This window comes from Dioscorea cayenensis, chromosome 20, assembly GCF_009730915.1.
Source record: "Dioscorea cayenensis subsp. rotundata cultivar TDr96_F1 chromosome 20, TDr96_F1_v2_PseudoChromosome.rev07_lg8_w22 25.fasta, whole genome shotgun sequence".
In the NCBI taxonomy this organism is placed as follows: Eukaryota; Viridiplantae; Streptophyta; class Magnoliopsida; order Dioscoreales; family Dioscoreaceae; genus Dioscorea; species Dioscorea cayenensis.
This window is the reverse complement of record NC_052490.1, coordinates 8,228,904-8,241,501: the sequence shown is the minus strand read 5'-3', so window position 1 is coordinate 8,241,501 and position 12,598 is coordinate 8,228,904. Positions and strand designations below refer to the sequence as shown.

At 30.8% G+C, this 12,598-nt stretch overlaps 1 protein-coding gene and 1 non-coding gene across 2 annotated transcripts in view; both read right to left on the bottom strand.

The window, feature by feature from the left end:
- Positions 1–11,728: 11,728 nt before the first annotated feature.
- On the bottom strand, positions 11,729–11,836 carry LOC120252432. Its single transcript, XR_005533962.1, has one exon. It is a non-coding gene; the product is annotated as a small nucleolar RNA R71 (small nucleolar RNA).
- Positions 11,837–12,260: 424 nt separating this feature from the next.
- Positions 12,261–12,598, bottom strand: part of LOC120251289 (UTP--glucose-1-phosphate uridylyltransferase 3, chloroplastic-like) — a 2,939-nt gene continuing 2,601 nt past the window's right edge. Inside the window, exon 7 of the mRNA XM_039259846.1 lies at positions 12,261–12,347. Coding sequence (XP_039115780.1) covers positions 12,261–12,347 — 87 coding nt within the window. The remainder of the gene's footprint in view (positions 12,348–12,598) is intronic.

Here is a 12,598-nt window from a genome sequence, read left to right as displayed (position 1 = left end):
GTGCGGTTTTCACGCCCAATGAATTCACATGGGCGTGTGGAATTTGCACACGATAGTGTGGATTCCTACAGTATTGAGTTACAAATGAATCTCATCGATTTCCTTTCCAATACATGCACGTATGGTACCCAGATCAAAGAAGGTAGCTGGTAAACGTGCTAGAGAGCCTACTCTGGAGACAGAAAGCATGGAATTTACACTTCACGAACATCGAGCTCGATTTGAGTGACTAGCGAAGATTAAGTTCGGTTAGACACGAATCCGGAGATGAGCTCACTTAGGGTAGTGCAGCGAGCACATGACATGGCTAATGAGGTCGAGGAGTTACTATTAGTGGGTAGTTGGCCCAAGCTGTTGATCATTCATGACCCTGCTATCAACCTACTCACATTAGAAATGCTCGCTTCATTTGAGTTTGACCGCTCTTATGCTCATTTCGATAGCATCGGCGTGATTCAGTTTAGAGCTTTTGGGTAGCATCATAGTATGAGCATCACACAATTCTCTGTTAGGCTAGGTTTATATGATGAGGAGTTCACTAAGACGGAGGAGTATGAGGATCTACCAATTAACATTTCGGGAGGCTTAACTCCCTAGAAAGCGTACAAAATACTATTTGGTAAGGGACGATATGAACCAGGAGTGTCAAGGCCTCATGCCTTTCTTTACCCAGTTATAAATATCTTCACGCCATCCTGAGTAGGTCAGTGAACGGTCGCGGTGACAACACAGGAGTCCTAAGCAAGCAGGAATTTATATATTTATACTCCATGGTACGGAACGAGCATATTCATTTGGGACACATTTTAGCGGAGTATCTGAAGCATCAAGGACAGTATCCTAGGCTTGGTATCATATTCTCGGGCCCATACATCACTAGACTCATCTTGGGGATGGGTCTATGAGACACAATCAGAGGGGCCGAGAAAATGATAGTACCAGCACTCCTCAGGCTATAAAACATGAGACTCATAGATATGATCCGCAAATATCCGGATGGTGTTTATGTACTAAACATACCCCCACTAGAGCCATTTTTATCTGAAGAAACCATAGCAGAGGGGCCTTAGCCAGCTAGAGAATCACAACCTGAGGGAGATCAGACAAAGGCGGTCCCTCCAGTGCATGAGCCCTCACCAGTACGCATGTTTTCACCATCTCGAGCCCATGATCGCTTTGAGAGGCTCGAGAGTGTTGTGGGTGTGCTTCGTACAGAGATCACAGAGGTCCGGGCAGAGGTTGGTAAGGTTTTATTCAAAAAAAGGTTAGGTTTATGATTGAAATATAGGAGCCATTCTGAAAAGAAAACAAAGGTTTAGGGTGGTCACCGTTTTGATTATAAACCAATAAATAACAGACATGGAGAAAAGAAAACATAGTATTATAGTTTTGATTGAAATATAGGATACATTGCTAAAAGAAAATGTAGGGTAAGTGTTTTGATTTAAAAATTGGTGGCATTCTGAAAAGAAAACATAGGATTAAGATCAGAGAAACTCTGCTATTTTTTAATTAAAAACCTAATCGAATGTGTCCTATTTTTCAATCAAACCCCTAATCCTATCTTTTTCTTTTTGGAATGTCTCCTATTTTTTAATCAAAATTCAAACTAACGTTTTCATTATGGAATATTGGCTCTTTTACAATCAAAACCCTAATCCTATGTTTTATCTATTTTAAATGTCTGCTATCTTTCAAACAAAACCCGAATCCTATGTTTTAAAAAAAAAAGAGACATTTCCAAAACAAAACATAATTAATCCTTCTTTTAGTCAAAACCCAATTCCTATGTTTTCTTATTGAAATGTCTCATATTTTTAGATCAAAACCCAATCCTATCTTTTCTTTTTGGAATATTTGTGATTTTTGAAGCAAAAACCTAATCCTATGCTTATCTTTCAATCAAAAGCCTAATATTATGTTTAATTTTGGGAATGTTGGTTGTTTTGGAATGAAAACCCTAGTCCTATGTTTTCTTTTTGTAATGCCAACTAATTTTTGACATTTAATCAAAATCATAATTCTATGTTTTCTTATAGTAATGTCTCCTATTTTTCAATCAAAATCCTAATCTAATGTTTTCTTTTCGGAATCCCTAATTTTCTCATATTTTCAATCAAAACTATAATCGTATGTTTTCTTTTATTAACGTCTCCTATATATCAGGTTTGAATCAAAACCCGAATCCTACATTTTGTTTCCTTAATGTCTACTATTTTTGAATCAAAACCCTAATCTTTTGTTTTCTATTCGAAAGGTCCCTTATTTTATGGTTTGTAAACAGAACCCTAATCCTACGTTTTCTTATAGTAAAATGTCTCCTATTTTTCAATCAAAAATCTAATCCTATATTTTTTTTCTTTACGAAATGTCTCATATTTTTCAATCAAAACCCTAATCCTATTTTTTTTCTTTTGGAAAAGCCCGTTATTTTTAAATCGAAAACCTAATCTTCACTTTTATTTTCTGAATGTCTGCTATTTCTATACCAAAACTTTAATTCAATGTTTTCGTATAGCAATGTCTAATATTTTTCAAACAAAACCATAATGCTATGTTTTCTTTTCAGAATGTCTCCTATTTTTTAATCAAAAAACTTAACCCAATTTGATTTAAAGATAAGAGACATTTCCAAAAGAATACATAAGATTATGGTTTTGATTTAAAAATATGAGGGATTCTAAAAAGGAAATATTGGATTAGTGTTCTGATTAAAAAAAATGAGACATTTCAAAAAGAAAAAAAGTATTAGTGTTATGATTTGAAACAGAAAAATATGACACATTTCAAAAAGAAACATAGAATTTAAGTTTTGATTAAAAAATTGCAGACATTCTAAAAAGAAAAGAAAGGATAGGATTTTTATTTAAAAATCAGAGACATTCCTATAAGAAAATATAGTATTAAGATTTTGATTGAAAAATTATGAGACATTACTATAAGAAAACATAGAATTAAAGTCATGAATGAAAAATAGGAGACATTATTATAGGAAAACAGAGGGTTAGGGTTTTGATTAAAAAATAGTAGACATTCTGAAAAAGAAAATATAAGATTAGCGTTTTGATTGAAAAATATAAGATATTACTATAATGAAATATATGATTCAGGTTTTGATTAGATATAGGACATTTCCAAAAGAAAATATAGTATGAGGGTTTTGATTAAAAAATAAGAGGCATTCCATGAATAAAACATAGGATTATGGTTTTGATTGAAAAATATGACATATTACGACATATAATTATTGCTTTGATTAGAAAATATAACATTAGTGTTTTGATTAAAAAATCTGAGGCATTAAAAAATTATAGGATTAGGGTTTTGATTTGAAATTATGAGACATTACAAAAAGAAAACATACGGTTATTGTTTTGATTAGAATATAGCAGACATTACCAAAAGAAAACATAAGATTATGGCCTTGATTCAAAAATAGGTGGCATTCCAAAAAATAATGTATGATTAGGAGTTTGATTGAAAAATATGAGACATTCTGAAAAGAAAATAATGAATCAAAACCCTAATCCTATGTTTTCTTATAGTGTTGTTTCTTATTTATCAATCAAAACCTTAATCCTACTTTTTCTTTTTGAAATGTTTCATATATTTCAATCAAACCCCTTATCCTATTTTTTTTTATTGAAAAAATAAGGGATATTCTAAAAAGAAAACATAAGATCAACGATTTGATTGAAAAATATCACACATAATGAGACATTATAGAAACTATAAGGAAATGTGTCCTGCTGAACAACATACATTACAAAATAAAGAGTTAGGGTTTTGATTCAAAACTGATAAATAGGAGAAATTAAGAAAAGAAAATATATGATTCTGGCTTGGTTTCTAATATTTTTAATTCCGATAAGAAAAGAAAGGATTAGAGTTTTCAGTCAAAAATAGGAGGTATTTCGAAAAGAAAACATAAGATTAGGGTTTTGATTAAAAACCAAAAAATATGACAAATTCTAAGAACAAAACATAGTATTAGTGCTTTGATTGAAAGATATGAGGCATTCCGAAAATAAAACATAGGATTAAGGTTTTGATTGAAAAATATGAGACATTTCGCAAAGAAAAAAAATCAGAATAGAGTCTTGATAAAAAATTATCAGACATTCCCAAACAGAAGATTGGATTAGTGTTTTGATTGAAAAAAATGAGACATTTCGAAAAGAAAATAAAGGATTAGGGTATTCATTAAAAACCAAGGAATAGGACACATTCTTAAAAGAAAAGAAAGTATTAATGTTCTGATTAAAATATAGGAGACATTACCAATAGAAAACATAAAAAACATAGTAATTGTGTATGTTTTTATTCAAATAGAAGACATTACTATAAGAAATCATAGGATTAGGGGTTTGATTGAAAAATAGCAGACATTACTATAAGAAAGCATAGGATTAGGGTTTTCAATGAAAAATAGGAGGCACTACTATAAGAAAACGTAATATTAGGGTTTTGTTCAAAATTGGAAGACATTCCGAAAAGTAAACAAAGGATTAGTGTTTTGATTGAAAATTATGAAACATTTCTGAAAGAAAACATTGGATTATTGTTTTGATTGAAAAAATAGTAGACATACCCAAAAGGAAATATAACATTAGGGTTTTGATTGAAAAACAACACGCTTTCCAAAACAAAACTTATGATTATGGTTTCGATTAAAAAATATGTAACATTATGAAAAAAAACATGCAATTATTATTTTCATTAAAAACTAGCGGATATTCCCAAAAGAAAACATAGGATTAGGGTTTTGATTCAAAAATATGAGACATTAAAAAAAGAAAACATAAGATTCAGGTTTTGCTTGCAAAATAGTAAACATTCTGATAAGAAAACATTGGATTAGGCTTTTGATTTCAAAACCGAAAAATACGAGACATTTCTAAGACAATACATAGGATTAGGGTTTTGATTCAAAAATAGTAGACATTAAAAAAAAATAGGATTAGGGTTTTAATTAAAAAATAGGAACCATTAAGAAAAGAAAACATAGGATTCATGTTTTGATTGAATGATAGGAGGCATTTAGGCATACCCATAAGAAAACATAAGACTAGGGTTTGGATTGAAAAATAGGAGACATTTAGAAAAGAAAACATAGGATTAAAGTTTGATTCAAAAATAGGAGACATTACAAATTGAAAACATTGGATTAGGGATTTAATTCGAAAATAGGAGACATTCCTAAAGTAAGATATAGGATTGAGCATTTTGCTCAAAACCAAAAAATAAGAGACATTCCGAAAAGAAAACATAGGATTATGGTTTTCATTCAAAAATAGGAGGCATTCCTAGAAGAAATAATAGGATTACATTAACAATTGAAAACCAAAATGTAGGTGATATTCCGAATAGAAAACGTAGGATTAGGGTTTTAGTTGAAAAATAGGAGACATATTGAAAACAAAACATAGGATTAGCTTTTTGATTAAAAATATGAGACATTACTTAAAAAAATGTTGGTTTAAATTTTTGATTAAAAAATAAGTAGACATTCCCAAAAGAAAATACAAGATTAGGGTAATAAAAAATAGGAGGCATTCTAAAAAAGAGATAGGATTAGAGTTTTTATTAAAATACATGAGACGTTACAAGAAAAAAAAAATATGTATAGTGTTTTGATTGAAAAATAGCATACATTCCAAAAATAAAATATAAGATTAGGGTTTTGATTAAAAAATAAGAGCCATTCGGAAAAGAAAAAACATAGGATTAGGATTTTTATTCAATAATAGGAAGCATTACTAAAAGAAAACATAGGTTAGACATTTTAAATAGAAAACATAGCTTATGTTTTTGATTTAAAAATAGGAGTCGTTAATATAATAAAACATGGAGTAGGGTTTTGATAAAAAATGAAAAATAGTGGCATTTCCAAAAGAAAATAAAGGATTGGGGTTTTCATTCAAAAAATAGGAGACATTCCAAAAAGAAAACAAAAAATTAGTGTTTTAACTGAAAAATATGATTCATATCTAAAAGAAAATATAGGAATAGGGTTTTGATTAAAATATAGTAGGCATTCCAAAAAGTAAACATAAGATTAGGGTTTTGATTACCAAATATGAGACATTACTATAAGAGAGAATGGAATTCGGGTTTTGAATGAAAAAATAGAGACATTACTATAAGAAAACATAGGATTAGGTTTTGACTAAAAAATAGTAGACATTACAAAAATAAAAAACAAAGGATTAGGGTTTTGATTCAAATATAGTAGCCATTATGAAAAGAAAACATAATATTAGGATTTTGATTGAAAAATAGGAGACATTAACATAAGAAAACATAGGATTAGGGTTTTGATTAAAAAATAGAAGACATTCTGAAAAGAACACATGAGGATTAGGGTTTTGATTGAAAAATATGAGACATTTCAAAAAGAAAACATAGGTTAGGTTTTTTATTCAAATATAATAGGCATTCCGAAAAGAAAACATAGGATTAGTGTTTTGATTTAAAAATATCAAACATTTCCAAAACAAAACATAGGATTTATGTGTTGATTCAATAAAAATGAGGCACTAGAAAAATAAAAAAATGAAGGATTAGGGTTTTGATTAAAAAAATAGGACACATTCAATTATATGATTATAGTTTTGAATCAAAAATAACAGGCATTCCGAAAAGAAAACTTAAGATTATGGTTTTGATTGGAAAAGTGAGATATTTTGGAAAATAAAACGTACGGTTAGGGTTTTGAATAAAAAAATAGCAGACATTCTCAAAAGAAAAACATAAGATAAGGGTTTCGATTAACAAATAGCGGGCATCACAAAAAAAAACTTAGGATTAGGGTTTTGATTAAAAATATGAGACATTAAGAAAATTAAACATGGGATTCCGGTTGTGTTTGCAAAATAGGACACATGTTCAAGAGAAAACATAGGATTAGGGTTTTGATTAAAATATTGTAGGCATTTCAAAAAGAAAACATAGTATTGGGGTTTTGATTTATAAATAGGAGACATTACTGTAAGAAAACATAGAATTAGGAATTTGATTGAAAAATAAGAGACATTACTATAAGAAAACATAGGATTATTGTTTTCAATGAAAAATATTAGATATTAATATCAAAAAACATAGGGTTAAGGTTTTGATTGAAAAATAGTAGATATTCTGAATCAAAAACATAGGATTAGGGTCATGATTGAAAATATAAGACATTTCTAAAAGAAAACATAGGATTAATGTTTTGATTGAAAAATATGAGTCATTACTATAATAAAACATTAGATTGGGATTTTGACTAAAACCAAAAAATGGGTGAAGTTTCCAAAATAAACATGGGATTAGAAATTTATTAAAAAACATAGAAGATATTCGTAAAAGAAAATGAAGAATTGGTGTTTTGATTGAAAACGTAAACATAGGACACATTCCAGAATGAAAATATAAAATTAGTGTTTTGATTAAAACATAGTTGAAATTCCAAAAAGAAAAAAAAAATTATTAGGTTTTTGATTGAAAAATATGAGACATTCAAAAAAAAATAAACATAGGTTAGAGTTTTGAATGAAAATTATGAGACATTACTATAAGAAAACATAATATTACGGTTATGATTCAAATCTAGTAGGCATTCTAAAAAAAATTAGGATTAGGGTTTTGATTAAAGAATATGAGACATTAAGAAAAGAAAATATAGGATTGGGATTTTGATTGAAAAATATGAAACATTACTATAAGAAAACATGGGATTAGGGTTTACAATTAAAAATGGGAGATGTTAATATAAGCAAACATAGGATTATGATTTTGATTAAAAAAATAATAGACATTCCAAAATTAAAATATAGGATTAGGGTTTTGATTGAAAAATATGAGACATTTCAAAAAGAAACCATAGTACTAGGATTTTGATTGATACATATGAGACATTACTGTAATAAAGCATTGGATTAGGTTTTTTATTGCAAACCAAAAAATAGCGGACATTTTGAAAAGAAAACAAAGGATCACTGTTTTTATTAAAAAATAAGAAACATTTTGCAAGGAAAACAAAGAATTAGCGTTTTAATTAAAAAATAGGAGGCATTCCGGAATAAAATCATAGGATTAGGGTTTTGATTCAGATATAGTAGGAATTCTGAAAAGAAAACGTAGAATTAGGGTTTCAATTCAAAAATAGGGCATTACTATAAGAAAATATAGGAGTACAGTTATGAATGAATAAAAGAAGATATTAGATTAGGTTTTTAATTCAAATATAGTAGGAATTCCAAAAAAGAAAAGATAAGATTAGGGTTTTGTTCGAAAAATACCAGACTTTATGAAAAGGAAACATAGGTTTATTGTTTTGATTAAAAAATAGGAGACATAAACTCAAAAAAACATAAAATTAGGGTTTTTATTAAAAAGTAGGAGTCATTGCAAAAAAAAAAAGACTTAGGATTTGGGTTTTGATTAAAAATATGAGACATTACGAAAAGAAAACATACAATTATTGTTTTAATTAAAAAATAGCTGACATTCCCAAAAAGAACATAAAATTAGGGTTTCGATTCCAAAATAGGAGGAATTACAAAAAGATAACATAGGATTATGATTTTTATTAAAAAATAGCAGGCATTACCAAAGATAAAATAGGATTAGGGTTTTGATTAAAAATTAACGGAGATTCCCCAAACAAAAGATAGGAGCCACTACACTAAGAAAATATAGGATTAGGGTTTTGATTCAAAACATATGATAAGGGTTTTCATTGAAAAAAATGAGACATTTTGAAAAGAAAACACAAGATTAGGGTTTTGATTCAAAAGTGAAAAATAGGTCACATTTTAAAAAAAGAAAAGAAAGGATTAGATTTTGGATTAGTGTTTGGATTAAAGAGTAGCAGATATTCAAAAAAGAAAAGAAAGGATTAGATTTTTTATTGAAAAATAGGAGATATTCTGAAAAGAATATATAGGTTAGGGTTTTAATTCAAAATTGATAAATAGGAAACATTAAGAAAAGAAAGATGCGATTTAGGTTTTCATTGAAAGATAAGGGACATCCTGAAAAGAAAACATTCGATTATTATTTTGATTGAAATATAAGAGACATTAAGGAAAGAAAACTTTGGATTATAATTTTGATTCTGTTATAATAGTCATTACGAAAAAAAACATAGGATTAAGGTTTTGACTGAAAAAATATTAGACATTGTTGTAGGTAAATATAGGACTAGAGTTTTGAATGAAAAATAGGACATTGGTATAAGCAAACATATTATTAGGGTCTTGATTCAAAAATAGTAGACATTTCAAAAAGAAAACATAGAATAAGGTGTTTGATTGAAAAATATTAGACATTTCAAAAAGAAATCATAGGATTATTGTTTTCATTAAAAAATGGAATGAAATCCCTAAAGAAAACACAAGAATAGCGGTCTGATTAAAAAATAGGAGGCATTCCAAAAACAATACTTAGAATTACGGTTTTGATTCAAAAATATGAGACATTACCAAAATAAAACATATGATTATTGTTTTGATTAAAAAATAGTATACATTGCCAAAAGCAAACAAAAGGTTAGGTTTTTGATTCAAAAGTAGGAGGCATTCGAAAAAGAAAACATAGAATTAGGGTTTTGATTTAAAAATAGAAGGCATTAAAAAAAACTTAGGATTATAGTTTTGATTAAAAAAATGAGACATTACGAAAAGAAATACATATGATTATTGTTTTAATTAAGAAATAGGTGTTGTTCCCAAAAGAAAACATAAGCTTACGGTCTTGACTGAAAATAGGAGACATTACTATAAGAAAACATAGGATTAGGGTTTTGATTCAAAAATATTAGACATTCCCAAAAAAATGTAGGACTAAGGATTGGATTGAAAAATACGATGCATTACTATTAGAAAACATAGGATTAGGGTTTTCATTCAAAAATAGTAGCCATTCTGAAAAGAAAACATAGGATTACTGATGAGTGCGCTTTATATATATGTTTTCATGCTCTAGGTCCATCAATGTACTTATTCTCAAGCTTACTTCTGTGCATATGCGGTGCTATTCTGGGTATTTTTGTTGTGTGTGCTAGAATAGGGGACTCGACATAATTTGGATTGAAATTAGGAAGAAAACAAAAGAATACCTGGAAAGGGCTTAAGTACCCAAGCTAGATACGCGTAAGACACGCTCATGTCCTCCCTACTGAATATTTCAGCCTGATGTGTGTTCTAATAAGAATTCTATGTAGAAGGATTCTCTCAAGCTTGACATAATCTAGACACGGTCATGTCTGTGCTATTGAAAAACTCAGCCCGAAGATAATTTTACTCAAGAAGAAGTGACACGCGCTAGGTGCTCTTCACACAATTGTGTCCCACCACCGCACGGTCAAGACACAATCGTGCTCCTTCTACTGAATATTCCAGAAGAGCCCTTGTCCATTTCACTTAGAATTTCAATGACACAACATGGTCCAGACACGCTTGTCCGCCGATCGTGTCGAGCCCGAAATATGTCTTTTTAACACCAGTTTCTAGGGTTTCGTTGATGACATTGATGAGAGTGAAGATCAAGCTTATCTAGACCTTCTAATGTAACTAGGAGAGAGTTGGAGGCACGAGGGAAGTGGTTCTAGCACACAGACCTCAACATCGGAGGCAAATCATGAAGAGGAGGGAGTCATGTCTTCTTTCTTTAGATTTATTGTTATCTCCTCCATGTTGTACCCACCCATGAGGGAGCTAGCTGGCCATGGTGCCCCAAGATGGAAACTATGTCACTCTGTATGCTTTGAACACTTGTATTTTTCTTGATTTACATATTTTTTTGGTTCTTGTGTTAAATCTTGTGTTGCAAAACTTAATGTGCTTGATCTGCATAGTTGCTTAGGTAAAACTAGGTGGTGGATGCCACAGTTGTTGTTGCCCTAAGCAATGGCTAAAACTTGGTGAGGTTAAACCCATAGTTTTCTCTGCAAAACTTGACATAGTTAAGAGCTGTAGTTACAACATTGCTCTTGAGCACACACTAGAACCTAAGAATGTACTTGGTAAATCTTGAGAGCGAGCGAGCATCACTAAGTGCATAGGGAACAACCTGGGGCGTTGTTCTAGTTTGTTTATGTTGTGTATACTTGTGAATATTTTTCATTCCATCATGTTCTTTACTTTATTTTCATCTTTAGCATTCTTTTTAGTTTCTTTTTATCTTACATTGCCCTATATTGTACGTGCAGGTACAGTTGCATGACCCGTGGAAGCACTTCTTCCCCATCAGCAAGTCCTAATCTTGAAGTTGAAAGAAATTTTAGGAGAAGGATCCGTTAGATTAATTTGTGTGAGACAGTATCTGTTGAAATAAGTGTGGAAGTGGAGCAAGATGATGAAATGGCTCGTAATCAACCATAAAGTATCTCAGATTTTGCATGACTAAATCTTGAGGGGGTCGGTTCGAGTATTATTCATCCTCCAGTTGTGGCAAACAACTTCGAATTGAAGTTGAATTCAATTCAATTGATGCAATAGATGTGTTAGTTCGATGGATTTTAGGACGAAGATCCTTACAAGCACCTTAGAAACTTCTTAGAAATCTGCGACACTTATAAGATGAGCAATATTTCTGAGGAAGTAGTTTGTTTGAGACTCTTTCCATTCACATTGTGAGGAAGGGCCAAGCAGTGATTAAATTCCTTGCACCCAGGGTCTCTCATGACATAGAAGCAGACTTCTGAGGCATTTGTTGCTTGTTTTTTCCCCTTGCTAAGATCACCAAACTCAGAAGTGGCATTTCCTCTTTCTGCCAATTAGAATACGACTCCTTATACAATGCATTGGAATGTAATAAGGAAATGTTGAGGAAATGTCCTCAGCAATGAATTGTTGAATGGATGCAAATCAAGTTCTTCTATAATGGACTGACTTCCACCAAATAGATGCATGATGCAGCCACCGAAGGTTCATTGTGTAAGAAGCAACTGAGTGAGGCACAAAATATGATTGAAGAGATGGCAAACAATGAGTATCAATGGAGTTCGAAAAGGAACAAACTATTGAAGATTTTTGGTATTTATCAGGTGGATGTCATCATTACTCTCGTAGTACAGGTGGAAGAAATAACTAAAAGATTAGACACCATGCAATCTCCATCTTCAAGTTTAGGACCTATTCACGATCATTCTGGCCACTTATGTGACCCAAGATATTCCTACTCCATTTATGCAAGTGCAGAACAGATTGAACAAGTGGACTTCTTTGGTCAGAACCATCACTCTCATAACAACCTATTTAGGAACACATATAATGCTATATGTAGGAATCATCCAAAGTTTTCTTGGAGTCAGCAGGGATAGGGACAGTTGGCTCAGCAACAGCAACAATACAAGCCTCCACCTAAAATTGGACAATAATCACAGTTCTCATCCTCCTTAGAACCTCCCAACGACCTCACCAGTTTAATGGCTAAATTCATCAAGAGTATCGAGACTCGGTTCACAGGTAATGATGAGATGATCAGAAACACCAATGCAACTATGAGGAATTTTGAGCACTAGGTAGCCCAAATGTCTAAACTCACTACAACATTATGCATCTATAGCTATGGAAAGAAATTGTAGCAAAAGGTACAAAATCCGTATCTAAAC